At 39.5% G+C, this 26,744-nt stretch overlaps 1 protein-coding gene across 1 annotated transcript in view; it reads left to right on the top strand.

Annotated features, from left to right (window-relative positions):
- The window catches only part of ADGRB3 (adhesion G protein-coupled receptor B3), a gene marked incomplete at both ends in the record, with an annotated part of 462,480 nt that extends 448,641 nt beyond the window's left edge, over positions 1 to 13,839 (top strand). The window contains 3 exons of the mRNA XM_082307720.1: positions 3,147 to 3,182; positions 11,606 to 11,710; positions 13,651 to 13,839. Coding sequence (XP_082163846.1) covers positions 3,147 to 3,182; positions 11,606 to 11,710; positions 13,651 to 13,839 — 330 coding nt within the window. The remainder of the gene's footprint in view (positions 1 to 3,146; positions 3,183 to 11,605; positions 11,711 to 13,650) is intronic.
- Positions 13,840 to 26,744: the final 12,905 nt, after the last annotated feature.

Below are 26,744 nucleotides of genomic sequence, written 5' to 3'. Positions count from 1 at the left end.
ATCACTGCAGAACCTCATCAAATACAAAATACTATATGAGGCAAACCATAGATATTATCCTGTACAGTCATTTGTTATTTATATTCTACTAACATTAACACTCAAGCAGATCTCCAACTGATCCTTGAAAAAACCACCAGCTTCCAGTCTAATATTTTTCTTGGCTAAAATAATTCTCAGTTTTGCAAGTGGGTAAAAGGAACAGCTTTTTGAAAAGAAATATACTGGTGTGACCAGTTCAGCAGCTCATTTGATGCAAGAGATTTTTTTTTCTCTTACTCCACTTCACTCAGCTGCTGGCTTTCATTAATTTAAATTGTAGAATGAGCTGGATGGTTGATTTCTGAAAGCATTTAGATAAGTGTGGAAAACCCCATTTTTCTCAGCCAAAAGTGAAGTAAACTTCACTTAAGAAAAAAAGTATATATACAATCACAATTAAAGTGTTGATTTGCATGTTTTAAGCTTGTTGCATATGATACAGAAACTAGGAGAAGAATTTAGTAAAATGACAGCTTCCAACTGGGACCGAAGGAGAACTTCCGTCCTCATAAATCAAGATCCCCAGTGACTTCATGCTTCTGAATATGTTCCTGCTCTCAAAAAAATAACACTGCAGTCATTTCAAGGCAATGATGTAGTAGTCAGGAGGACCTGATCATGTACTTAGTGGTGTCAGTGACAATATTGCAGATGACTTTCAGTGGTGCAGGATCACATTCATAACCAGCACCCTTTGTTTTTCAGAAGCTCACAGAACTTTGCTGCTACTGTTCAGACCTGTGGCAGTTATATACTTTTTATGTCTTAGAACAGGCTCTGACAGCACTTGTGCTGTATTTCACTGTATGCAGCCATGGAAAAAAGTGAAGCACAAGCACAGAACAGATGTTCTTTACTATAATTTTAAAATAAATGTGTTTGTGAGAGATTCTTGTTAAGCCCTAGAAAAATCCTCACTGAGAAAAACCTGTGGTATGACCTGTTTGGTCATAACTGGTATGATCTAACAGTAAAATTGCAATAGTTCCCTCTTTCTGACAATAGCACAGTTAAATATGTTGCAGTCTGTTAGATACATCTTTTTACCATGTAAACAGTGATAGAGTTGTCTGGCTGCAAAATCTAATAATCCAGCTATGCCAGGAATATTCCCACTGTGGTCAAGCAGACTTAAGGCGAAATATAAATGCTTCACTTTTATAAATATAGCAAACTATACATTTCTTCCTAAATTTTCCATGTTTTCACTTAGGGTTCTCAGACAGTTCAATGATACCAGGTTTATTACTGAACTGTAACTTAAAAGTAGATTTTTCAAGCATTTTCCAAAGCTACTCCTGTAAGCTTCACCTCATTATCTGCTGTACGTGTTTCTTCTTTTGTAACCACAGAGCCTTTACAGTGGTAGATGTGCTCTAATTGCACCTTAAAAATAGATCCTTCCTCCTTAGAAATACATAGATTTCTTTAGGTTCTGATTTACTGTGGAAGGTTGAAGGCCTATGTCAAAAGTGCACTTGTACTATGGCCTCCTTAATATGAGTGAGAAGTGAGAACTTAGCAACTTTAAGAATTTGAGCATAATGTCCTCATATTTTTCTTACCTCCAAGACCTTTGTTGTTTCCATGTTTTCATTATACTTATTTTTGCAGAATTGTTTAATTTTTTTCAATACTCTTTTTAAAGTGTGCTAAGTTAAATCAAGCCATGCTGATTAAAGACAGCATCTTCAAAGCTTGTTGTTATTGGTTCTTTAATTGCATTATAGACTGTTCTTTTTATACTGCCTCCTAGCTCTTTAGGCATTAGAGTGTTGACAGTGTTACAGCGATCTTCATATTATTGTGGATTGGAGCATCAAAATTTTACTACAAAACCAGACAATATGTCACAAAGTGGTATTATCAAGAGCTCAGAGACCAAACATTTTCCACTTTCTAAACTAGAAAGACTTGTAAAATTATTTCTTTCAATTGCAAGAAGATAAAAGAGCTTACTAAAACCTGCATGTTTGTTAAACTAAATAAAATCAAAGCCTAATGAAGTCAGTAACATTATTCATCTTGACTTAATGGGTTTGATTTGTATCTCACTGCAGAAATTAGGCGCAATTCGAAAAGGTTCATTCACCATGACTTAAAGCCATCCTATCCTAGCACGAAAATTACGGTTTAATTGTAGCAGCAAGACTTTTTCTTTTCTTGGGTCCTTTTCCCTTCTTTTAACTCTCCTCCCTGAAAGGGAATGTATCTTTTCTTTCCATTCACATGTTCTTTGCACTGTTTTTTTCAGCTCTTCCAACCACTGTTTCTACATCTCTTTAATCTATTGCAAGCTATTCAATTGCCAATCTTAGGAGAAAAAAGATATTTTTCTCTCTTCTTTATAATATTTCTGCTTCTTTCTGATAGAATTTGACTTTATAATTGGTTTCTTTTAGAATCTGTAAAAAATTCTGTGCTAAATTATTTGTGATATATCTAAGCAATCATATTCTGTTGCATTGTATACAAGTGCTTACTTCACTAGTAAATCATTCTTACTTTATATCAGATGCTTTGAATCAGATTTGTCATAAGTGTAAAACAAAATCATTGCTTTCTCCATCCAGATTGTCATTGCAAACAAGCAAGCTGAAGCTATGGAAAGTACAGATGGCTTCGGCTTGATTTTGCTATCAGTTATTCCATTAAAATCAATGGAGTTGTACCAATGTAAGCCTGACGTAGGAAAGAAACAATTCTATATACCTATACAAATCTAAATCATAGATACATATAGATAGCTGTGTAAAAAGCATAAATATGATGATAATTTGGAAATACCACAGAAAGTATAGAAATAGATATGTTTTATACACCAACAGGTTCAATTGCATGCAAATAACATGCACATTATGCATCCCGGTGAAATAAAGTCTGGTTTATTTCTGAGAAAAGAATATGATACTGGTCTAATAAACTGTATGCAAAGTCATGCATTAATCTTAAATTATCAAGATAAAATCTACAACCTCTCACAGAATACCTAATATATATCAGATAGGAAAACAAGAATGTTATTTAGACTCATTAATATGATTTGGTGAATAGTCCCCTTGTTAATACAACCTCTTTTTTCTTTCTTTTTTACTGCTTAATAGAGAAGAAAATCACGTTATTCGGACCTTGACTTTGAAGTAAGTTTTACTGAATTATTCCTGATTATTAATTTTCCTAAAAGTAAATGTGAAGTGTTCATTTAGTAGATTTTAGCCTTCTGACATAGTAGATGTCATAGGGTTGTTCAATTGGTACTGTACAGAACATGATGAGCAATTCATTAAAACTACTTTGGTGCAACTTGTTTGTGAAATATTCTGAGATCAAACTGTCATATTGCAATATTAACCATCATGGTTTCAGTTTTCAAATTCTCTGCCTCCTCATTTTCATCTATTTTTCTTTTTTTTGTTTGTTTGTTTTTGTTTTGCTGGCTACCTATCTATTGAGAAAGTGTGACACTTCTGTAGGACAGGCCACATTGTTGCAGAAGGTTGCTTTGTTCAAGAGATTCTCAATCATTTGTTCTCTCTTTCTTCAATACTAATTTACCAGCATATGAGTTTCACATCCAAATAGTGATTATGAATGTGTCAAGATTTGAATGATGAAGTGCTGCAGTTACCACAGCTTATGGATCACATGCTATATAAAAAATCAAGTTCATGTAAGGTTCTTTAGGTTGGATATCCACAATTTCAGACCAAGACACCGTTGAATGAGAAGGTTTGGTTGTGTTAGTTAATTACTATTTTGTTCTCTCTCAGTCAGGATGATTAAGTCTCTTAGAGTTTTGTTTATTTGAGAGTTTTTTCTCTACTCTCTACTGGAGGCAATACAGCACTTTTAGTTAGTTTTCAAGGGGATGCTATTAATTTATGGATTTGGGGTTTTTGCATAGGTTGTCTGTTCATGCACATTAATAGTTTGATATAATTCATTATGTGTGTCTCCAGAGAAGTTGAACAATCATAGTATTTGCATGGAACCTACAGATCTCGGGCTAAACTTTAACATCCAGTGATCAGTATATATCAACCATAACTTTTAAAATCACCTTCTCTGTTTGCATGTGCAAACAAAAGCATTTTTTATTAATTGTGCTGTAAGCACAGCATGTGTACTTTCGGATTTCAGATTCTAGTCCGTAGAAAAGAAAGAGGCAGAACTAGCAAAATGCAGCTATAGCAGTGGTCATAAAAGCCTTGCAATGAGACAAGGGTTTGCTTCAGTGACCTGCTTTTGCTGAAATGCTGACCTTCTGTGTCCGATTGTGGTTTCCTGTAGTTTAACATCACACCTTAATCTCTTATGTCGTTTTCCCCCAGAGACTATAGCTACCTTAAGCAGTCATGTAACATCTCAAATAAAGCACCAGACAAAGATTCATAGTAAGTTTAAGGAAAATAAAATGAAAATATTATCCTAAATACGTTTTAGGATAAATGCCTAGAAAGAAAGAAGACAGACATGAATCAACAACAAAATTCTGATGAGCAAGCAATCCTAAAATTAAATGCAAGCAATATGAACAGAAGTTTTATAATTACAATGATATAAAGAATTCTGGATTTTACTGTTCTTTATTGAAAGGTAGAAATATCATGCCATTCACAATGAGAACATTCTCTGCGGCAACAGACACTAAAACATTCTTCTTACCACTCAGGAGAGCATAATCCAACACCAAATAAACACCAACAATGCTGTACAGATTCTGCCGTCAAGAATCAGGCCTCCCATTACATATTTTCTTTTGACTCACATAATGTATTTAAGACGCTTACACCTTTTTCTTGTCTAGTTTGCAGCATTGTTGCTCCATGGCCTAATATTTTTAGAAGTATGATTATAATGCAGGAAAAGATATTTGTTTGAAAGAAGGGAAGGATGGGGCCATTAGGAGTGACTGCTGAAGAAGTGAGAGCGGCAATGATACTGTGCCAGTTGCTGCTGTGTTTTAGAAGTACTGACTCCTACTAACCCCATCGCACATCCCTGTTTTATGATTCCTCTGATTAAGCCTGTGGGCTTTCCTGTGTTCTTACACATAGTGTGTCTGTCTGCCTGAGGTACAGCAAAATAAAAAAGCAATAAAATGTTCAAAGAGCCACCCAGGCTCCTTCGCTCAGCAAGGCATACTGATGAAGGGAATTGAGATAGTGTTGTGTGGCCAAACCACTGCTATTCTGATACTTTAAAGCAGCTTGACTGCAAAATAGAATAGAGCCTGGAGGTGAGGTCAAGCTACAGTGATTGGCCATACTACTTAAATGTTTAACACTTTCTCTGCTTTATCTGTGACCAGTGCCAGCTGGCACTCTCTGAGACAAAATCCTTCCACAGTTCTGAGGATAACAAATGCTATGGATGTGGTTCTCAGGGTAACAAATGCTAAATATGCAGTATGGACAAAACTGTGTCAAGCTTGGCTCCCTCCATCTTTTTCCTTTTAACACTCTCCCAGTAGTCTCTACACCCTCAACCTCTCACACATGTCTTTCTATATCCATACAAGACAAACCCTCAGGCTATGCCTGTCTTACTAAATTAGACATTTGGGGGAATATTCCTGGGTGCCAAAATGCCAATTTTTATATGGATGAATTTTTAGAATGACCTTCACTTAGTTTGGACCACCCTTGTCTCTCCAAACAGTTCCTGAAATGTCCTCAGGGAACCAGCACAACCTAGGTACCATTCACAACAGGCAATTTGGTTGCGGACTTCTTATTTTGGAGACTAAGAGAATTTAGTAGCATTCATGGAGAACATTCCATGCTAGGTGGTGCCAGAGAATGGTCTCAGACATGTTTGACTTACTACTGTAGAGTCACAGTTTCAGAGTTTAAAAGCAAAAAAAAAAAAGACTGTGCTAGTGGGCTGCAATGCAATGCACCTTAATATAGACAATTGAAAGTAAGAACGAAGAAACACAAGAAAAGCAATTTTTTTCTGAGGGCCACGGATGAAACTCAACACTAGCTGCTATGTCATGTGAAGATAGGCAGACTATGACTGTACTCAACACCATAAAGTATTCTCTGTCCTTGTTATCTCCAATTGTAGAAATGCATGTGTAGTTGTAAGAGCAGTGGACTATAAATAATAAAAGTCCTGTGACTGTGCTAGGTAGTGTTATAGAAAACTTATGTCTCCAGTCGAAGGAAAGCGAGAGAGAAAACGATGTATTCCAAGCTGGCCAGCCCTTATCATAGATCTTAAGTTGATTAGAGAGAAGGCTCTCAAGAACTGGGCCACGTGTATCTTGCTTTCCCTTTTTAAATAGCTTACCATTACATTTTTAAATTATCTCTTTATGTAGAAAAAAGAAGACAGACTGTAACATACTGTGTTTAGTCTGTAGGCAGAAAATATTTCTGCTACATAATATACTGTCCACTATAAGATTTTGCAAAACACTGACTAATCTAGTTGAACTTTGAAGTATGCTAGAATGAACAGTCAACATGCTTTACAGCTCTTTTCTTGCTATTACCAAGGATTAGTTTAGACTCGTTCGTTCAGTCCGATATCTAAAACATGACCAAAATTCATAGGTCTGGGCATTTTGGATCCTTGCTGCTGCTGGCTGTGGTAACCTCAGCTTAGTGCTCTCCAACCCCAGGCATTATGCTCTGATTTTCCCCAAAGCTGGACAGGTAGCTTTTTCATGAAGGCTCAGCACTAATACTTATCTGTCAGATCAAATAAAATTCATTCTAATTATGTTGAACAGAAATACAGATGCTGTGGAAATTCCCAGGAGGACTTTATAATAGGTGTGCGCTGACACTTACAAAAACATACAGGAGAGTTAAACAGCATTATTGACATAGAATCATAGAATCACAGAACCGTTAAGGTTGGAAAAGACCTTTAAGATCATCAAGTCCAACTGCTAACCTAGCACTGCCAAGTCCACCACTAAACCTTGTCCCTAAGCACCACATCTACCTGTCTTTTAAATACCTCCAGGGATGGGGACTTAACCACTCCCCTGGGCAGCCTCTTCCAATGCTTGACAATTCCAATGCTTGAAATTTTTCCTAATATCCAATCTAAACCTCCCCTGGTGCAACTTGAGCCCATTTCCTCTTGTCCTATTGCTTGTCACTTGGGAGAAGAGACCATCACGCACCTCACTACAACCTCCCTTCACATAGTTGTAGAGAGCGATAAGGTCTCCCCTCAGCCTCCTTTTCTCTAGGCTAAACAACCCCAGCTCCCTCAGCTGCTACTCATAAGGATTGTGCTCTAGATCCTTCATCAGCTTCATTGCCCTTCTTTGGACACGCTCCAGCACCTCGATGTCTTTCTTGTAGTGAGGGGCCCAAAACTGAACACAGTACTCGAGGTGCAGCCTCACCAGTGCTGAATACAGGGGCATGATCACTTCTCTGGTCCTGCTGGCCACACTGTTCCTGATACAAGCCAGGATGCTGTTGGCCTTCTTGGCCACCTGGGCACACTGCTGGCTCATGTTCAGGCGTCTGTCAACCAACACCCCCAGGTCCTTTTCTGCCAGGCAGCTCTCCAGCCATTCCTCCCCAAGTCTGTAGCGTTGCATGGGGTTGTTGTGACCCAAGTGCGGGACCTGGCACTGAGCCTTGTTGAATCTCATACAGTTGGCCTCAGCCCATCAATCCAGCCTGTCCAGATCCCTCTGTAGACCCTTCTTATCCTCAGGCAGATCAACACTTCCACCCAGCTTGGTGTCATCTGCAAACTTACTGAGGGTGCACTCAATCCCCTCCTCCAGATCATCGATAAAGATATTGAACAGAACTGGCCCCAACACTGAGACCTGGGGAACACCACTTGTGACTGGCCGCCAACTGGATTTGACTCCATTCACCACCACTCTTTGGGCCTGGCCATCCAGCCACTTTTTTACCCATCAAAGTGTACACCCGTCCAAGCCATGAGCAGCCAGTTTCTCCAGGAGAATGCTGTGGGAAACAGTGTCAATGTGTCAACATGCATTTTAGGATTCAAGATCACAATTACCTTTAAATTCTATATGAGGGCCTGACTCCTGGATTTCCCCAGCCATCCACCCCACTCTCCCCTTTTTATGAGGCATTCATTTGATCTACTCTGGTAATAGCATTTATGCCAAATAATTCAGAAAAGTGCCTTATTAGCATGGTCCCCAGGATTCAAATCATCTCTGGTTCTTTTTGTGCTCCACCCATGAAGGAGGGCAAGGATACACAGGACAAGTGTGAACACCAGAATGACTTCTTTTTTTTTACCACAGAGCAGTAGACTTTCAGCAGCAATAATGCTAAATTGATCATTAATTGCTGGAGCTGCATTCTTTCAGAATTTCATCTGCAACAGCTATTCATTATAACATTACAAACTCACAGAAAAGTTTAAAATCATTCTCTTACTAACCTGAAGACATCTCTCGAAGACAAAGGTGAAAAAAAATATGCCTGCAGGGAAAAATCCTTTCTCGTTCCTATGTCTGGCAACTGATCATACCTATAACATCTTGAAAACACAGCATGTTTCCATTATAGGGCTGGGAAGGCATTCCCCCATCTGTTCTTTTTACTTAGCTGTTTCATACAATATTTGAGAGAGAGCATTTTTACCTGTGACAATATAGAAAATCTCCAAGGCAAATTGAATGACATTATTATTATTAGTAGTAGTTATTCATAAGATTGACCACAAATCTTCATGAGAATCATTGTGCTTGAGCTAGAGTTCGGCTAAAATCCTGTCATAATTAAAAAATGGAGCTGGGTACAGAGTTATGTTTGAAGTCCTTCCCATCTTGACGATAGCCATCCACACCCTGAATCTTCTTCTGAGAGTAGATGCTCATCAGAGTAAGGCTTAGTCCTTTGAAAACACACACTTGATGTTACTTATGAGTGGGGGTAGGAATGTGGAAAGGGTGTCAGTTCAGTCTGACCCCCTTTAGGGTGTGAGGCACAAGAGTTACGGAGCCTGCAGGAAAGACCACAAGAAGATGTGTGTCTGTAGCCTGGTGGCTAACTTGGGTGCTTCTGGAGGGTATGCGGCATTAATGGACAAATCCCCAGCTGCACTTAAAGAATGTGTGCTTTCAAAGGGTAGCATGAGAAGCTCATTTTTCATCCTGTTCAGGTCCTGATGCTGCTACAATCATCCTAGTATATATTGGTCAAGATCTCCAGCTCTGTATTGATAGAACTTATGTATTTCTAATACTGATAAAGCTGTGTTTTCCACATTGCCCATTTAATACAGAAAACAGATTAAACCTTTACAAATACCTTGTGGGTTATTTTCTAACAAAAGAGAAAGCATAACCCAACAGAGCATATTTTCTAGAAAGGGGATAAGGTGGCGCTTTCTAACAAGGAATTAAAAGAAGTCTAGAAAAGAAGAGCTAACATTGGAAATTTAAGTTACTGCACCTTCAGTTCAGATCGTTCTTTATAAGCAGTGGGGAGGGGCAGGTGTCAGTGGGAAGGAATTATGGAATGGAAGCCAGGAAAACACAAAGTAACAAAAAGATCCATAGGTACCTGTGCATACCAGTCATTCTGCTAGTAAGAATAAAATTTAAAGCTTTTTTTCTGGCAGACTTCCCACTGCAAGTGTTTAATTTCTCCTCCCACCTGCTTCTCCTCAGGAATAATGTAATGAACTGAGAAAGACATTTGCATTATTCATATTTGCTATTTAACAAATTCTTGGGTACACAATACAGAAAAATATCAGAAAGTAGCATTCTCTATATTCCTGGCCTTTTATTAAAAAGTTTCCAACTGGAGATACTTGTTTCACAGTCATATGCTGTTTCCTGCTTTTAGAGCCAGCATTTTAACGCACCAAATCTGTTTTATTCCCATGAGCATGTCTCCTTATTTCAGCCAATAATAATCTTTGAGGCAAACCTTTCTTTTTTAAATTCTATGTATATGAAATTTGCTACATATCCTTGTCTACCATAACAGCAATAGCTTAAAAGAATCCCTAGGAAGTCATTTAAGTGAAACCCCCCTCATAAATTTAAATAATCTATCTCTAGCTAAATTACATTTTGCAAGTTCTTCTTCACCAAATCCTGCAAAATTGTTTCCCTTATTCACCCCACAACTCTTGTTAAGTTAATAGGTCTTTAATTGTCTGCTGTATCTTGTGTCTCTTTTGTGAATAATGTTGCCAATTTCCTGTTCTCAGAAGTGAAACAAGTTCTCAGGCTACAGTGTAGCTGTATTAAGGATGATATGGTTATTACAGCATAGCGGTAGAAATGCATGCTCAAGAGAGCAGCCACATTTCATGAAATTTATAAACACAGAATGCAAATGAAAGATAAAATTTAAAATTGGTATTGGTAAAGCATTATTTGAGGGTCAGATACTGCCACTCCATTTTAAAAGGTACTAACCCAGACTTGGCAGAAGCATTACTTCCTGGGAAGGGTCACACTCAGACACTGCGTACGTAAGTTTGCAGGGTTTGTCACATACAACGCCAGGGAAAATCAGGCTTGACAATTAGTGGATGTGCACAAAGGCTGGTGTTCTGCACCTTTTCTGTCAACATTATTGGCTGCTGCCCTGGCTATAACCCAAGTTCAAGCAGTTACAAAAGCTTAAGAAAAGCCAAGCTGAGCCCATCTGCTGTTGGACTGAGGTGAAGCATCTCAGTCCCTTCTGTCCCCTGTCCACCCAGACCACAGAACCATGAGAGTGGTTGAACAGTAAACAGCCTTTGGCTTTGCTCCAGAGACCGGTCTGAATCCATACCTGAGCACAAACTTGTTTGGAAACAACACAGATGGTATGCTTGACAGTCTATGCTTGAAAACAGGCTTCACTCTCCATGTAGCTGCCAAGGCATGGCCGAGGGCTCCTCCAACTGTGGGGGCTGTTTGGGGTCCCCACCTCCTGCACAGGAGTGCCATATAATTAGTTTTTGTGGAAAAGTGCCCTGTGCATGGGCTAGAGGGAGGGTGGTTTCCAATTGCTCAGTCCATGACATAAGAACACAAGCAAAATTGAAAAACTGTGCCTACTTTTCTTAATGTGAATGCCATTTCAACTGCATTTTATGATGATCTGAATGACAAGATGTCTAATTAAAAAGATATAACATTTGGGGCTTTTCCATTTTGGGCCAAAATTTCTGAATTCAGTGTTCTCATGAAAATTATTCCAATAGGGACCATTACAAACTGTACAGAAATTAAAATATCAGCATCCATGCTGAAAACAGAAATTCTAGAAAATATTCCTAATGTGCAAGAGAAATATCCTTCTGCAAAACTGCCATCACTTTCAAAGTACTTCTAGGTTAGCGCAAAAAAAGGGTCCCTTAATTTCAGCAACTCCATAAATGTGGAGTGAAAACACTCTCTTGTACACGGGAAGAACACTAAACAGAGCAGAGAGAAGGATCAGTGCAATTCACTTCCGTTGGTCGAGTCTATAGGGACAAGATGGCCCTGCCAAATTCAATTTACTTTATTATGTTGGGGAAAATAATGCTTCTCTTAAAAAAGCCCAGATTCAATTATAAATATAAGCAATTATGTTCCGTTTTGCAGAAGGTCATGCATACAAGAAAGAGGCACATGGAATTGTTTCAAGAGTTAAATCAGAAATTTCAGACGCTGGACAGATTTCGGGATGTACCAAAATCAGGCAGTATGGTAAGTTTTCCTTCTTAGATATTTAAAATATGATGGATCCTTAACAACAACAATGAAACAAGAGTCCTTTGAATTCAGTATATTTCCGAGAAGACCTCACTCTGTGCTACCTTTAGATAGCCTCAGGAATTAGAAAAAAAATATTTTCAATAATCTAACCTATGATGAGACTCTTTAGGTTTTACAACTAGACCATAACTCACTGACATCATTATAGATGACAAGTAATTGAGCTGCAGGGAACACATTTCAGATCTGTATGTGTCTACCAAGTCTAAAGGACTTTATATAGAGAAAGCAGCTCACTAATGTAATTTGGCCAATAGGGCTTTTCCTCTAGCCAGGCGAGCAGATATTAAATTAGTTACTACAAACAAGTTCAGCTAGATTCACCTATATGTGAGATGGTCCAGAAAGCACACAGGGTCTCTGTAATGCCTTGTCTTTTCCCTAATAGGCTTATAAATATTTACCATGGGAAAAGCAAAAATTAAATCATCCTGAGTTGACGCTGCTATCATCATAATTCAAATTTATACACACATGCATAACACCCTGACTACATCTGATAATGAGAGCAAGGAAATAGTTGATTCTGCCTAATTAAAATAGCTAATTTAGTGTGACATATTTGTTAGCAGTAATATTATGATTAGTAATAATTTTATATATAACTTTATAATGTGAAAATTGTATATTAAATGGAACTGAGCTAGAATCATTGTATTCTATAACTTTTTCAGAAGAGCTGCTTTCAGACATGAAGAAGAGGTATTAAGCAGATGTGAGGCCAATGGATTTACATCATTTACATCATCTTAATCCAGCAGAAATTTGGCCCTGATTCTTTGATGAACCTTTAGCTGTGATATGTGTTATTTTGCACCCAGCTCTCGCTCACTCTCCCTTCTGAGATATGCTGACATGTAAAGTTTGCATCCGCCTCCCTATTTGAGATTTGCTGTCCACGTAAAGCTTGAATTAATTCAAAATCTCAAAGGGAATCTCAGTGGAAGAGTTGTGTTTACTCTGTTTTGCATCAGTGCTATGTTTTTGAAAGGTCTGCTAATAAAAGCTGCCTAGAGGAATGGTCTATCTGTAAGACAGTCAGAGAGTGATCCAGGTACCTAAATATAGGCATCTCAGGCTATTTTAGACAGTCTCAGGTGTCAGACTACAGCATGGTACAGGCAGTGATGACACAGGACTCAAAGGAGACCTCCATCTCTCATGAAAGATAGTTGGAGATCAGGCAGAAAATCCAAAGGCATCTAAAATGGTGTGAAAATGTTAGGTTTTAGCAACTAGAGTCCCACCCAACATGTTACAGCAGAAATCACTAATTAAATTGGTCTTAGTCCATAATCTCCATTACCCTGTAAAACTTAGCATTCAAAAAAAAAAATTCATTCAGTAGAAAATAACCAGCTTTCAGCCTGTTAAGCCTAATATACATGAGCTCATCAGCCTGTAAAGCAAGGTAGCTCTCACAGCATTTTCAAGGACCAGGTTTCCGTCATTCCGTCATGCACCTGCCCCAATTTAAAATCCAGCTGGCAATCTCTGTTTCAAACCACTCTGTATTTCAGGCAGCAAGCTCTTCTCAATTACCTTCCCTTCTCTTCTCCCACTTTTCTACACAATTGCTATTAAAAAGATGGCTATTGGTACTGGATCACTCGGCCATTCCTCATGTACATTGGTTCTTGTGCAAGAAGGGGCTTAGCTGGCAGCTCGGGTGAGGAGCCTGCCAAAGTGTTGATTGTTCACAGAGAAAGAGTCGCAACGGTGCTGAACACCCGCCAGCCTGGCTCCCTGCAAAGTCATTTCCACTCCCTGGCTTCTCTGTCTCATGAGAGCACATTAGCAATCAGCCTTATAAACAGAAAACACATTATTTCATCCTTGGTTTTAATTCTTCTTTCTTCTCTGGTCTTCAGGAGAACTCAGCACCGAACAAAGCTCCATGGGACAGTTTCAAAACCACAGGCGACTACCAACACTATACAACGATAAACGTATTAGACACAGAGGCAAAAGATGCTTTAGAACTCAGACCAGCAGAATGGGAGAAGTGTCTGAACTTGCCTTTAGATGTGCAAGAAGGTGACTTTCAAACAGAAGTTTAACAAAAACAAAAACAAACTGATCAAAACAAAAACAAAACAAAAATAATTCATTGCACTGACAATAAAGAGACTTTGGGAATCCTGACGCTCCTGTCTGAACATTGTGACTACTTTATGTCAGGCTCTTCCTGTGCCAAATGTCAGTGGTTTTTTTCGTACAGTATATTCCCACTAGTGCGGCTAGTGGAGAACCAGGTGTACAATTCTTACCATCGTGTGTTGTAAGTACCCGTGGAATGGATTTGTAAGGTAATCTTTATAGATAAACCTCAAGCAACGATTCATGTTGTAACAGCTTCATTTGGTTTAGTTTTCAAAAAACTTCACCATGAAGCACAATGTATATATTTATGCAGTTTTTAAAGTTTATAACAGTCTGTTTGGCCATTACTACACTTTTTACTTTATAATATAAAAGCAAAGTTTTTGTCATTAAATGAATGTCTGTTGAGCTACATTCTTCATTGCTTTAAATGCAATAAAGTAATAATCTCACTTTTATATGAATAATATATTTCACATCTTTATTATTGCAGTTTTCTCTGGAAAGCTCAGAGTAGCTTTCTCTGCTGCAGCTGTGTATAAAATATTTAAAATGTTGTATGGTGTAAATAAACCTTTGTCTACATATCAGTTTCTTAGTGCATTTTATTCTGTATTTGTTCATCTTAAATTTGCATATTTATAAAGTTTTCTTTAAAAACACACATATTGAATATGTATTTGGAGTTTTAATAGTATGTTGTTCTAGCTCCTGCAAGGAGTTTCTAAAGCATATTAGTAGGTTTGTCTAGCCATTCTGCATCTTCTTAGGTATTCTTTTGTGACAATGTACCATATAAACTGGACTTGTCAGAATACTATTACAATTGTTCTGTTTTATAAGAATTTTCGTCTTGTTGCAGAAAGACAAATAATGGAAAATAAGCTAAGTTTCAATGCACATCACTCAAAGAAAATGTTGATTTAGAATCATTACATCTTGTGCATGGTCTTGTTGCTGTATAACAAGAAAGACTTTAAAGATAAAAATTCTGAAGTATTTTAGATAAAAAAGTTGAGCGTGTTTCATATTATAAATCAAGAACAGAGCATGATTTATGTTGAAAATACAGTTAAACAATTGGGAATAGAAAGACTAAATCCCCCTTTCCATGCTTAGAACAAAAGCAGATCTTCAAAATCTCTCCTTATCTACAGCATAGCTGTGGGGGGTGGGGATGGGAGGATATCTCAAATCTTCCGATGCCATATTTCTAGAAAAAAAGTTTCCAAAACAATTTTAGTTCCTGCCGTACGTAATTGAATATGCTGCAGCCTACTAGCTGGAGAGCTCTTAGAGAGGAAGAAAACATGACCACCAATCTGCTTAGGAATTAAAAAGACAAGAATCCAGAGCACTGGTAGAAGGATATTGTCATCCATATACTGAGAGAAAAGTACTTAGGACCAACCTTAGGACTAACCTTCCGAAAAGTGTTTCAGTCTGTAAATCCTTTCTCCAGGCCATAATAAGTTACTTAAGCCATGAAAAGGAGCCTGACTTTGCCTACTTTGAGTGAGCATCTCATGCAGTGTGCAGACTTCTCTAATCTAATGCTTCAGCATCTAAACCTTTACACAAACACAAAAGAACTAGCTACCAACCTGGTATCAAGTCCATTAACTGGTTTAGGTGCCTAGAAGTAGTGAGGATGTAGTACTCAGTATTGCAATACATCAATCAATCAGAGCTGGCTCTTTATCAAGCGGCTGATGCAGAAAGAGGCAGCTGGCAAGCCTGGCTATACAGCTTACTAACATCACACCTCTGAGTGCACCAAAAACCTCTCTCTCTTGTTTTGTATCAAGTTCTAATCTAAAAGGGGTTTATTTTCCCTTTAGATAAAGATAAAACAGAAACTGCACATTTTTTAAGGATTTCATCCAGTATGGTAGGCATCTCTCAAGCAGAGCATGTTTTACAAAATTTCTAATTTTTGAGACAAAATCAGGAAGCTTAGGCCCCTGAATCTGGATATAAGCCTCAGCATTCTCCTTGATTGATCTAAATAATACAAATCTAGAGCACCTTGGTATTTCAATAACTATAGTGCAGAGATTATTTGCATAAACTTTATATCACCTAACTCCTGTTTAATAGCGGTCTAGTTACGACTGCAGAAAGCTTAGGATAGGCTGCAAACTTACCCAGGAAACATGATAAATCAGTCTACACTGAATACACTGTTGACCCAGTTGTGCTGTTATTAATAACCCAGTTGATTCAGGTTTAACATTAAGCTGGGTGTTTATGTACCACACAGCAGTCACAGATATGCTTTCAGTGTATGAGCAGCAATGTTCAGTGCCTCTTTATTTAGAGCTTATGCTGCCCTGCCCAGAAAGTGCTAGACATTTTTATTTCCCTATATATTTCATATTTAGAAATATCAAGAACATGTTGAAACCCAGTGTATTTGCCTACTGATTTGACTGCTTCATATTAAAGCAGAGCTTGTTTTCCATCAGCAAGATGCTGCATGTACTTACAGTTTGCTGTTCAATGTCTCTGAAATGGTGTAAGTCAGACTGAACCCAGCAGGAGAGTACAAACTTGTATGCACTGGTTTAAATGTTGGTAGAGCACTGATGAGACATTTGGCATTGCATTATATGCAAATAAAAATTGAGTCAGAACTCCCTACATTATACTAGCCACAGAGATGACAGGGGGCTCTGCGTTTGCCTGCCAGGGCGGGCTGGTGCCACGTGGCATGCCCTGTGCTACCTTACCTGGCTTCCAGCTGCAGTTACAGGTGCTTGAGGGCTCGGCTAACCAACGTTGCTGCAGCTGGCACTAGAGTGTATTGAGGTGGTTGAGCTCAGCCTAGAGTTTACCTTGATCCAATTTAAAATACATATTCCCTAGACATATCTAGAAAAAGCAAATATTTTGGGGAGAAAGGACTCATTTTCTCAACAGTTTAAATACACACTAGTAATCATATAAGACGATATGCAGTTCCTCTGTCTCTGTCTTCCTCTTACATACATATACAGAGAAAGATTTTTTTCTCACAAGTCAATGCTAAACAAAATATGGCCTGGACTATTCAGTATAGGGAAGCAGCACATATGGGAAATCTAGCTGAGCAACCATAGATAATTCAGAGTTCAGGACATCCATGATTTCACATCCAAGGCTGTGTAAAGGGGTTTGGTGTTGCTGGCCTAAAAACACTAACAAAGTTATTTGCTATGTGGACTCTTGCCCCTGTGATGTTATTTAACTCAGAATCTTCTGGGAAGGTAAACTCTGTATTCAGCTGGCGGCCGGTCATGAGTGATGTTCCCCAGGGCTCAGTGTTGGGGCCGGTCCTGTTCAGTATCTTCATTGATGATCTGGAGGAGGGGATTGAGTGCACCCTCAGTAAGTTTACTGATGACACCAAGTTGGGTGGGAGTATTGACTGGCTGGAGGGTAGGAAGGGTCTACAGAGGGATCTGGACAGGCTGGATCATTGGGCTGGGGCCAACTGCATGAGATTCAACAAGGCTAAGTGCCAGGTCCTGCACTTGGGTCACAACAACCCCATGCAACGCTACAGGCTGGGGGAGGAGTGGCTGGAGAGCTGCCTGGCAGAAAAGGACCTGGGGGTGTTGGTTGACAGACGCCTGAACATGAGCCAGCAGTGTGCCCAGGTGGCCAAGAAGGCCAACAGCATCCTGGCTTGTATCAGGAACAGTGTGGCCAGCAGGACCAGAGAAGTGATCATGCCCCTGTATTCAGCACTGGTGAGGCTGCACCTTGAGTACTGTGTTCAGTTTTGGGCCCCTCACTACAAGAAAGACATCGAGGTGCTGGAGCATGTCCAAAGAAGGGCAATGAAGCTGATGAAGGATCTAGAGCACAATCCTTATGAGTAGCAGCTGAGGGAGCTGGGGTTGTTTAGCCTAGAGAAAAGGAGGCTGAGGGGAGACCTTATCGCTCTCTACAACTATGTGAAGGGAGGTTGTAGTGAGGTGCGTGATGGTCTCTTCTACGTAACAAGCAATAGGACGAGAGGAAACGGCCTCAAGCTGCGCCAGGGGAGGTTTAGGTTGGATATTAGGAAAAACATCTTCACCAAAAGGGTAGTCGGGCACTAGAACAGGCTGCCCAGGGGAGTGGTTGAGTCTCCATCCCTGGAGGTATTTAAAAGACGGGTAGACATGGTGTTTGAGGACATGGTTTAGTGGTGGACTTGGCAGTGCTAGGTTAATGGTTGGACTCGATGATCTTAAGGGTCTTTTCCAACCTTAATGATTCTATGATTCTATGAATTAGTCATTATTGAACTTCAGCTCATACTCTGCAATATCTTTTGGAAAGAAGAAGAAAGAAAAAGAGACTAAGTGCTGCTACAAGGGATGAGAGGAAGAATAGCAGTGCTGCCATGCTGATGCACCTTTGGTGTGCCATGGGCTTAATGTTCGCATATATGTAGTGCCGATGACTCTTTATGATGAAGATTTAGGACAAAACTGTAACAAAAGACACAAACAGATAACAGATTTTCCCATTTCATTCACTACTGGGTCTGAATTTCTTCATAATCATTGAAACAGTGCTCTTCTCTGGGAAATGTTGCTCTGACACTCCTCCTGTAAGAACATCATTTGCTTCTATGATGATAAGACATAAATCACCTAATATTGTTTTACATAGGATTAAAATGGGGTAGTTTCTTTTAAAAACAAACAAAACTCCAACCAAACAAAAAACCCCAATCCCTGAGCTGCACCAGGTGAAATGTTCTCTGATGCTTTGGCTTGTCTCCATTTCCCATAGTTGCTAGGCAATGCTGTACTTAGAGACCAGATTTAACAAAAGGTCTGCTTCCCACTTGGAAGCAGGCATCCATCTGTCACAGCATCAGCAGCGTGCTTTCCATCGGGTTATGCAAAAGGATATGGAAATCTCTGTTAGCAATCAGCAGATGGAGACATTGTGTATTGATAGTAGACTTTCAGTTCCTCAGGCATTAGCTTGAGGCTGTGCTCTATCTCTGGATAAGCCACAAGAAGCAATTTGTATGAGCAAACATTATTTCCCTCTCTCGAAAATTCTTACAGGGCTCTCTTGTGCAATCAAGCCCATTCTCATGTGCTGAGGGAAGTAAACAGAGAGGTACCCAGTTGAATATGTGTTTGGGGAGCTGTGATTCATTTCAAGCCAGGTCTCAACCAGTGTAATGCTGTAATCTTTTCTACTTACTTTTCTAGAAACACCTTCCTTTGCAAGGAAAGCAAAACAGGCCTCTAAGAAAAATTCAATTGCTGATAAGATAGGCATGACTACTAACCCTAGCACTCCCACTGAAATGTTCTGTCCAGTAATTACAATTTTAAGGTAAAGAAAGAGCCTGCTTTTGACAAAATTGTCTCTTGGATAGGCTGCATTGGACCATTCTGTGGCAATGAGTTACTCAGATTAACTATGCTACAGTACTGCTCCTTTTGTTTGTTCTGAACTAGTTTTGGTTTATACCTTATTATTCCTTATAAGGAACAGTTAATAATTTTTACCAATTCAACTTCCTCCCTTGTCTATGCAGCTTCTGCTATAGGCCCCACGGTTACCCTTTTTCACGATTACAAACCCACATCCAGTTAGTCCTCACGTGGAAGCCCTTCCCTGGTTTCTACCATCATTGTCTCCTTTACAGCTTTTCCAGGTCTGCTAAAGTTCTTAAATAATTCTCAGTAAATTCTGAACTCATTAGAGCACTGTTTGATCCCTGCAGAAAAAGGAAAAATGCAACTACGAAGCTTCTAAAATGCCTTTTCATTCAATAGGGGAAAAAAAAAAAAAAAGAAAACTCAAAAATACCTGAATTTTAACTTTTTTATCTAACCATTTAATGGAAAATACATGACCATCTCTTTGAGCAAGAAATGGGCACCGGGCAGCTTCTCTTAAGTAATCATCTTGATGAGTGGACTTTAGCAATTTATCTTCTGCTGCTCCTTCTCTCTGGTGCTGTGAATGTAGACTTTCTTTCTTAAGTAGCACTGCTGCAGCAAGACTGGTAGAGAGTTATCTACAGCCCATTGGGTGGGTTTTACAGTCAGAAAGTGAGCAAAGACTATGTGAATCCTTTCAGATGGAATAGCAGCTGTTTCCCACGTCCTGAAAGTGAGCTGAAATCTGAGTGCTTTTTTTTTTTTTTTGTAACCCCCCTTCCTCCAGCTGTGTGTACAAAGACTGATGTCCACTCACTTGTTGACTCTTTCCTTTAAAACTCAGAATGGGTACTTGAGCCAGAGAAGGGGCTGGGGGCTGCTGCTTATGACTGTTCATCCCTGTGGCTAAGAGTTAAGCACCTGTACCTCAAGAGAGGTGGGATTTAAGAAACAGGTCTAGTCTCGGTGTTTTCTTGTTGATTAGCTTATGCAGCTATTGGGAAGCCCAGCTGAAGATGTCTACTTCTTTGTATGCGTTGTATTAGCAGATAATGTGCCTTGTTCAATATATGCAGTCAACCTTAGGAAACAGGCATATAAACCTTCCATGATGCAATGCTGGCCATCAAAATAATCTATGTCCTTTTGTGGACCAAACCCTTAGGAGTTGAAATACTTTTAAAAATCTGGTTCTCAGAATCCAGTTTTAAGAACAGCAACAAACTACTGTTTTTTCCCATCATCAATTCAATAATTTATTGCATTATGTCCCTAGGCTGTTGACTCAGGAAATTGCAAAAGGCGATGCCTGAAGGACCTCATAGTATAAAAAAGAAACTGGAATTGATTAGTATATGTTCAATTTCTTATTTGGTGTCTCCTTGGACCTAACCACTTTATTTCCTGCTCTTCTCAAGATCTGTGTATTAGGAAAAGATTTTCAGAGCTCTGTTTTTAGTAATTACGTTCTTAAATCAAGCAAGAATTAGCTACGGTTGCTAACGACAGATAGGTAGAATCCATTCTATTTAATTTAGAATTCTAACTAAAACACTGTCTTGCCAATATCTCAAGCACAGAACTCTGCAGGGCAATCTAACTCTGCCTGTCATAGCTGTCTAGGTTCTTTCTGTAACCTAAAAAAAAAAAGGGAGGCACCTCTGAAGCCCAGCTAGACCCAGCCAGTCTTTAATTACTAACATCTTTCCATTGATTGCATAGAGAATTTAAAAGCCCCCTAAGGGCAATAAAATCCTACTAAATTAAGCACCAGATTTAGCTAGATTTAGTCATCAACATGTGAGCTAATGTCTCAGCTCCCATTATAATCAGTGGAGAAGTCATCAATGCAGTCAATAGAGCCTAAAGACCAATTCAGCTTACCCATGACTAGAGGAAGGATGCAGTTAATATGAGATGCCCTATAGCTTTTGAAACGTTTGTATGGGGATTGCAGATACGAAAGGCAACTTAGGGTAGACCTACACCCTTCTGGTCCAAGCAGTACCCCACCCCACACCTAAAATGATACTAGACACTTGTGTTTGGACAGGTGAATCCAGCTCCAGGGGAAGATTTTCCAAGATGCTCTAGGATATCCAGCCTCCAGCTATCACTCCAGAGAGGCATGGGTTTTATGGGTCTTATGTCAGATTTGTCAACTTGATATGAATGTCTTAGGCATCCTCACTATCACATATTGCCACTCCTTACTTAGAATCCACCTTGCCTAGTCCTCTCCTGAACATTCATGTCAGTTCAAGTAGAGGATTCATCTTCTCTATAATTTTATTGTTAGACCTCTAAATTCTAGATGTGGATTATCCAGGTTCTCATCCTCCTGGGAAGTAAAGGACACACAACCCAGGACAATCTAATATGTCAAGTATCAGTAGACTGTGAATAAGCATATTTTGGAAGATCATATATAAGTCAGCCAGACATGCAGGAGTCATGGAGCCAGGAAAATTACAGTGTTATACTTTGAGCTGGTATTAGATTTCAGCCACAAATGTCTGATGTAGAATACAAATGCTTGCCATACTGACCTGGCACTACAGTCTTGCTTTCTCACTCAAAGAGTTTCTCCTAAGTACTGGGCAACAGCCAAGCAGCTGCTTTTTTGTGTTCTTCTGGCCTTCTGGTGTTCATATTTCACAAAAGCCAAACTTGAACTGAGAAGATGGCAAGTGTGCTCACCAGGGATACTGTCGGATCCCTTAACTTCCAGCCTTTTCCTGAAAGTTAGGTGGAGGTTCAAACCTTTCTAAGATGAGCAGGACAGGAAAGCTTTCCAGCTTCTTCATGATGCCTTCTGACCAGCAGATAATTATGCAAAGAAGGAAAGACACTCTCACCCTCAGAGCAGACAAAGTTAGTAGTAGTCAGTGGGTAGACTCAGGCCATGCTTTCTGAGAACAAATATACACACTATTTTTGCCATGGAAACATTAGAATGGTCTCTCAACCACTCCCTTAACAAATCAATTTAGGCTTGAGATGCCACAAAAAAAACCCAGATCATTTCCCAAGGGAGATTACTCAGAAGCAGGAAAGATAACCTGTTACACCATAAAAATAAACAAACAATCATATAACAGGAAAGGGGGAAAGAGTTCTGGTTTATAGCCTAACCCTAACTGCATTGTAAATGGTAGCTTTCAGGTACTATATAGAAAACTACATTAAAAAAAAAAAAAAAGAATACTTTCATTATCTCATAACTAAGAAAATGAGAGAAAATTATAAACATTTAATAGCATTCTAAAAGAGGAGAATACACATTTTTCTCTGTTAAGCCTGCAAAGCCAAAAAACACCCACACTTAATGCATAGTCCAACATAACTCTACATAATGCCATCATACATAATTACCAAAAAATAAAGGGTCAGAATCATCTGTCTCAGCACCATCCTTTGCTTGTAACCTGATGACTATCTTTTGGGAGGAATTAGCCAAATGACTAAAAGGTATTATAACATTTACATATATTCAAAGTGAAAAGAGAATATTTAACTTTGACCTCCAAATTTATATGGAAACTTTATTTTCTAAAAAAGCTGATTACAAAGATATGTGTATTGAATTAAAAAAAAGGTTTCAAGTAGATTTTTTTTTTTAATTTACTGTTGCCACTTAAGACCCTATGTTCTTCTACAACTGGGACAGCAATAAAGAAATTGATTAATTTTGGTAGGTGAAAGCAAGATCATGCTCTTCCCAGCAATTAATGTTTGCATAGCAAGAGGTCCCCTCTTTTAATAAAGAAACCTGTTCGAGGATGACAATCTTTGTAACATGCATCAGAACTTCAGATCTTAAGAACTCAGCATAACACATCTCCAAATGCTAGAAGGAAAACGTCCTTTCTTCATCACAGAACGATTTCCAAAGACAGGGTCCAGTTTTTGCATCTGGATAGAAGGTTGTGACCTCCGTTAGAGAATGAGGTATGAAGGCCTCTTGTTCCATTTTCACTCCACCTAAAATCACAGAGTTCTGGAGAGCTTTGGAAACTCCAACAGTCTGAAGACACCAGAGAGCTCACTGCAGTGACCAAATCAATAGCACATTTTGTGTTGAGTATTATCTGGCAGGTACTTGGCTACAGAATCCGGGACTCTCAGGTCATTTTTTTATGTTTTTACAGTTTTGAAAGTTCAAGTCCACAACATTTACTTCCAATCTTGGCCAGCTGTGTGCCACAGCTATTGTATCAGCAAGCAAAGACATAAGCAGAAGACTTTATGGAGAGGTGTGGTTTCCTAAAGCTAGTCCCTAAAGAACTTTTTTCTCAAGATATGTTGTCTAACTGATTTGGAATAATTTAGAATAAAAGGTATCAACCAAAGGTTACTAGTTAAAAATAAAAAAAATAGAGATATTTCACAAGAAAGTCAAGAAAACAAATGGCTACTGGGAAGCTTGCTATCTGTCTTTCCCACTGATCCCTTCTGAAAAATAATGATAAAGGAGCAAATTGGACTCTGATTACCCCGTCATAGGATCCTAGGCTAATCATAAGATCATAGAAAGATCCAGGTTGCAAAGACCTGGAATTGCTGTTAGGTGTGTCCCACCCCCAAGCCACCTCTGCTCCAAGCTGAACAAGCCAGTTCCCTCACTCCCCCTACCACCAACACAAGTGCTCCCCACCCCAACCACCTGGGCAGACGTAGCCCACACTCGGTCCAGTTTATCAGTGCTGGTGAGCCTCAAACTGGACATAGTATCCTAAATGTGATCTAACAAGTACCCTTCCCACCATTTACTGCCTGTGCTCCTGATACAGCCCAAGATACTGTTGGACATCTCTGCTGCACACTGCTGTTGGTCCATCGCTCCTGTATCTCTGCATGGCAGTCCCGCTTGGACATACCAACTGGTTGCCCCAGTTTGGTGTCATCTGCAAACCTGATGAAAATACACCACCTTGCATCTTTGACAAATGCATTTATTATCTGTCCCTAAACCCACAAACCCTCTGAGCCCAACCACCCAACCATTTGTTTATCCACCTGGTTGTCCATCCATCCACTGCCATCCTATTAGCATCCTAGCTTGGTTACAATCCTTCTAACACGACCAAAAACTACCAGCTCTTGCAGCTGTCACACTTTCAAACAATTTCAGTTCTGCAAGGATGGAACTGAGTTAACATTTGGAATTTAACAGGCCGCAGCTCACGCACTGCTTGAAGACGTCTTCCATGGAATAAGCAAAAATATTGAGCAAGTGAGATTATTTGAGGAAACCTGTCTGAGTGCAAGTATGTATTTTGGGTAATTAAGTGGCTGTTGCAATACCAGCTGCTGTTTCAGGAAATTCTTGTCAGCTTGTGTCCACATTTTACTTTATCACACAGACCAAAGACAACAGAACATATTTATCTTTCTTTAATGACTGTGTTTTGACTACTTGTGACTTATGCTGTGACTTAGATATTGATTTTAGTCTTTAATAGGGTAAATGTTGATATAATTACAACTTTTATCAAACTTCTAGGTTGCCTTTCTACACAAGTTTTGTGACCTGTAGCTAGATGACTGGTTTTCGCATTCATTAAATTGTTGACTAAGAACGGTGTCTTTTTTTACAGTGAAAGTGAAAAATTAAAGTATTCTCCATTCTTCAAAAATATTGTTTTTAAAAAATGCTAACCACATTATAAGTTAATGATAAAAACCTGTATGAATGATATTTCAGGATAGTGGTACATTTACTTTCAAATGTAGATGATGGACATTCGGAATATTATTTTAACACAGTAACTGTGTTATATCATATTGTCATTAGCCATAACTGACTATTGGATTACCTAAAATGGAGGTAATGACACACTAGTTCATTTTATTTGTTTTCTTGTTTCTGAGGGGGAGGGCAAGCACACGTCCTACTGTCCCCCCACTCAGGGGTGTCAATGGCTTCACAGCAAGACTCCTGCCCTGTGACCACCACAGCCCCTCGTTGCCCACTGACAGCAGCCAAGGGCAAGCAGTTAGAGTGCAGTTGGAAATGTGAAGGCTAGGCAGAGAAGTGTTTGCTCGAGGTCCCCAGAACCTGTTCAGGGATGGAGCAAGTGTGCACTTCAGGCGATGCTGTGTCCACCACTCATGTCAAACATATGCGGGTCTTAGGCATACAAACCTGCCAGCTGCCTGGCCTTTCTTTCCCTTGTCTGACAGCAGAAGAGAGCACAAAGTGTTTTTTTCATTTCATAGCAGGACGCCAGGCCAGAGTAGGTGAGGGAAGGCCAAGGCAGAAGCAGCATCATACAGAAGGGATGGCCCAGCAGCAGCATAACTGTCCATTGCCAGCGGGTTGCTTGTTCATTTTTCCAGAAACTGATTATTTCTCACAGCTCCTGATAAGCTGTATGCTGCTGCCCTCCCATACTCAAACTCCACCAGGAATACAGCCTAAGCCAGAGGGGAGTTCAGGAGGAATCTGTCAACGTGTTCTTCTCTGAAGGCTGAAGTTCTTTCACCACCACCTTTGAATTCCTGTCCTCAGCATAGGGACGGGCCTAACTCCGTCTCTTTCTTCCTCTGCAGGCCCATGTAGAAGTGAGGCAATTAGCCACACTGTGATTCCCTTTGATCAGAGAAGGGAAAAAAAATCCCAACACCAGCATATCCAGCCATTGTGCACCCTCATTCTTCTGAGCCTGAAGGAGAGATGACCGGATACCATAGCTGCACTCCAGCATGAAGATCATGTTAGTGTTAGTCTTTATTCTAAAGCATGAGAGAAGTGAAGTCTCTACTCCTCCATCCTTGTCTCAGGCCTAAGACCGAGGACGGGTGCATGTTACCCTTTGCCAGGCACCGTTGCTTCTCTGTGATGTGTAGAAGAAAATTGATGGTTCTACCTCTGCCATTGACCTTCCTGCCATACCTTCTTGACAGTGGTACTGATTATCTAGACACAAGAAGGATGAAAAAAAAAAGTGAACTGTCTCAGCCATTTAGAGGAAAAAGGGAGTAAATAACCCATCCTACTTTCTGAAGACTTAAGAATGATGAAATAGCTAAAGGCTCTGTTGTGGACTCTTATTTGCTGGCCTTCTGCCTGAGGAAAAGTACTGAGAAGATTGAGGGGACTGTAAGAGAAAGCAGAAAGTCTGAAATAGATTGGAAAGAGATAGGAGGACTTAAATAAGGCTGCTAAAATTGCCTTTTTGTCTCAAGAGCCTCTCCAAAAACCCTTTAGCCATTCCAGTCATCAAAGGATTTTCACAGTGATCAGAAACCGAATTCTTACAATTCATTGATTTCCTAGATCAAGGAGCAACTAATGTAAAGTTTACCACCATTTCAAAGGGATGCCTCATCTCAGCAGTTGCTTTCTGTGTCCCAAATGTCTATCTGCCCTCTCTGTGAACTGAGAGACAGTGGTATGCTAGTTACTCCCACTTCCACATCAAAGCTAGTAAAATCAACCCACAGTTCTCTCCATGTTCTGAATGTTTTACGAA

Source organism: Platalea leucorodia (assembly GCF_965183815.1).
Source record: "Platalea leucorodia genome assembly, chromosome: 3".
NCBI lineage: Eukaryota > Metazoa > Chordata > Aves > Pelecaniformes > Threskiornithidae > Platalea > Platalea leucorodia.
Note: the sequence above shows the minus strand (reverse complement) of the source record. Positions and strands in the feature narration are given on the sequence as shown.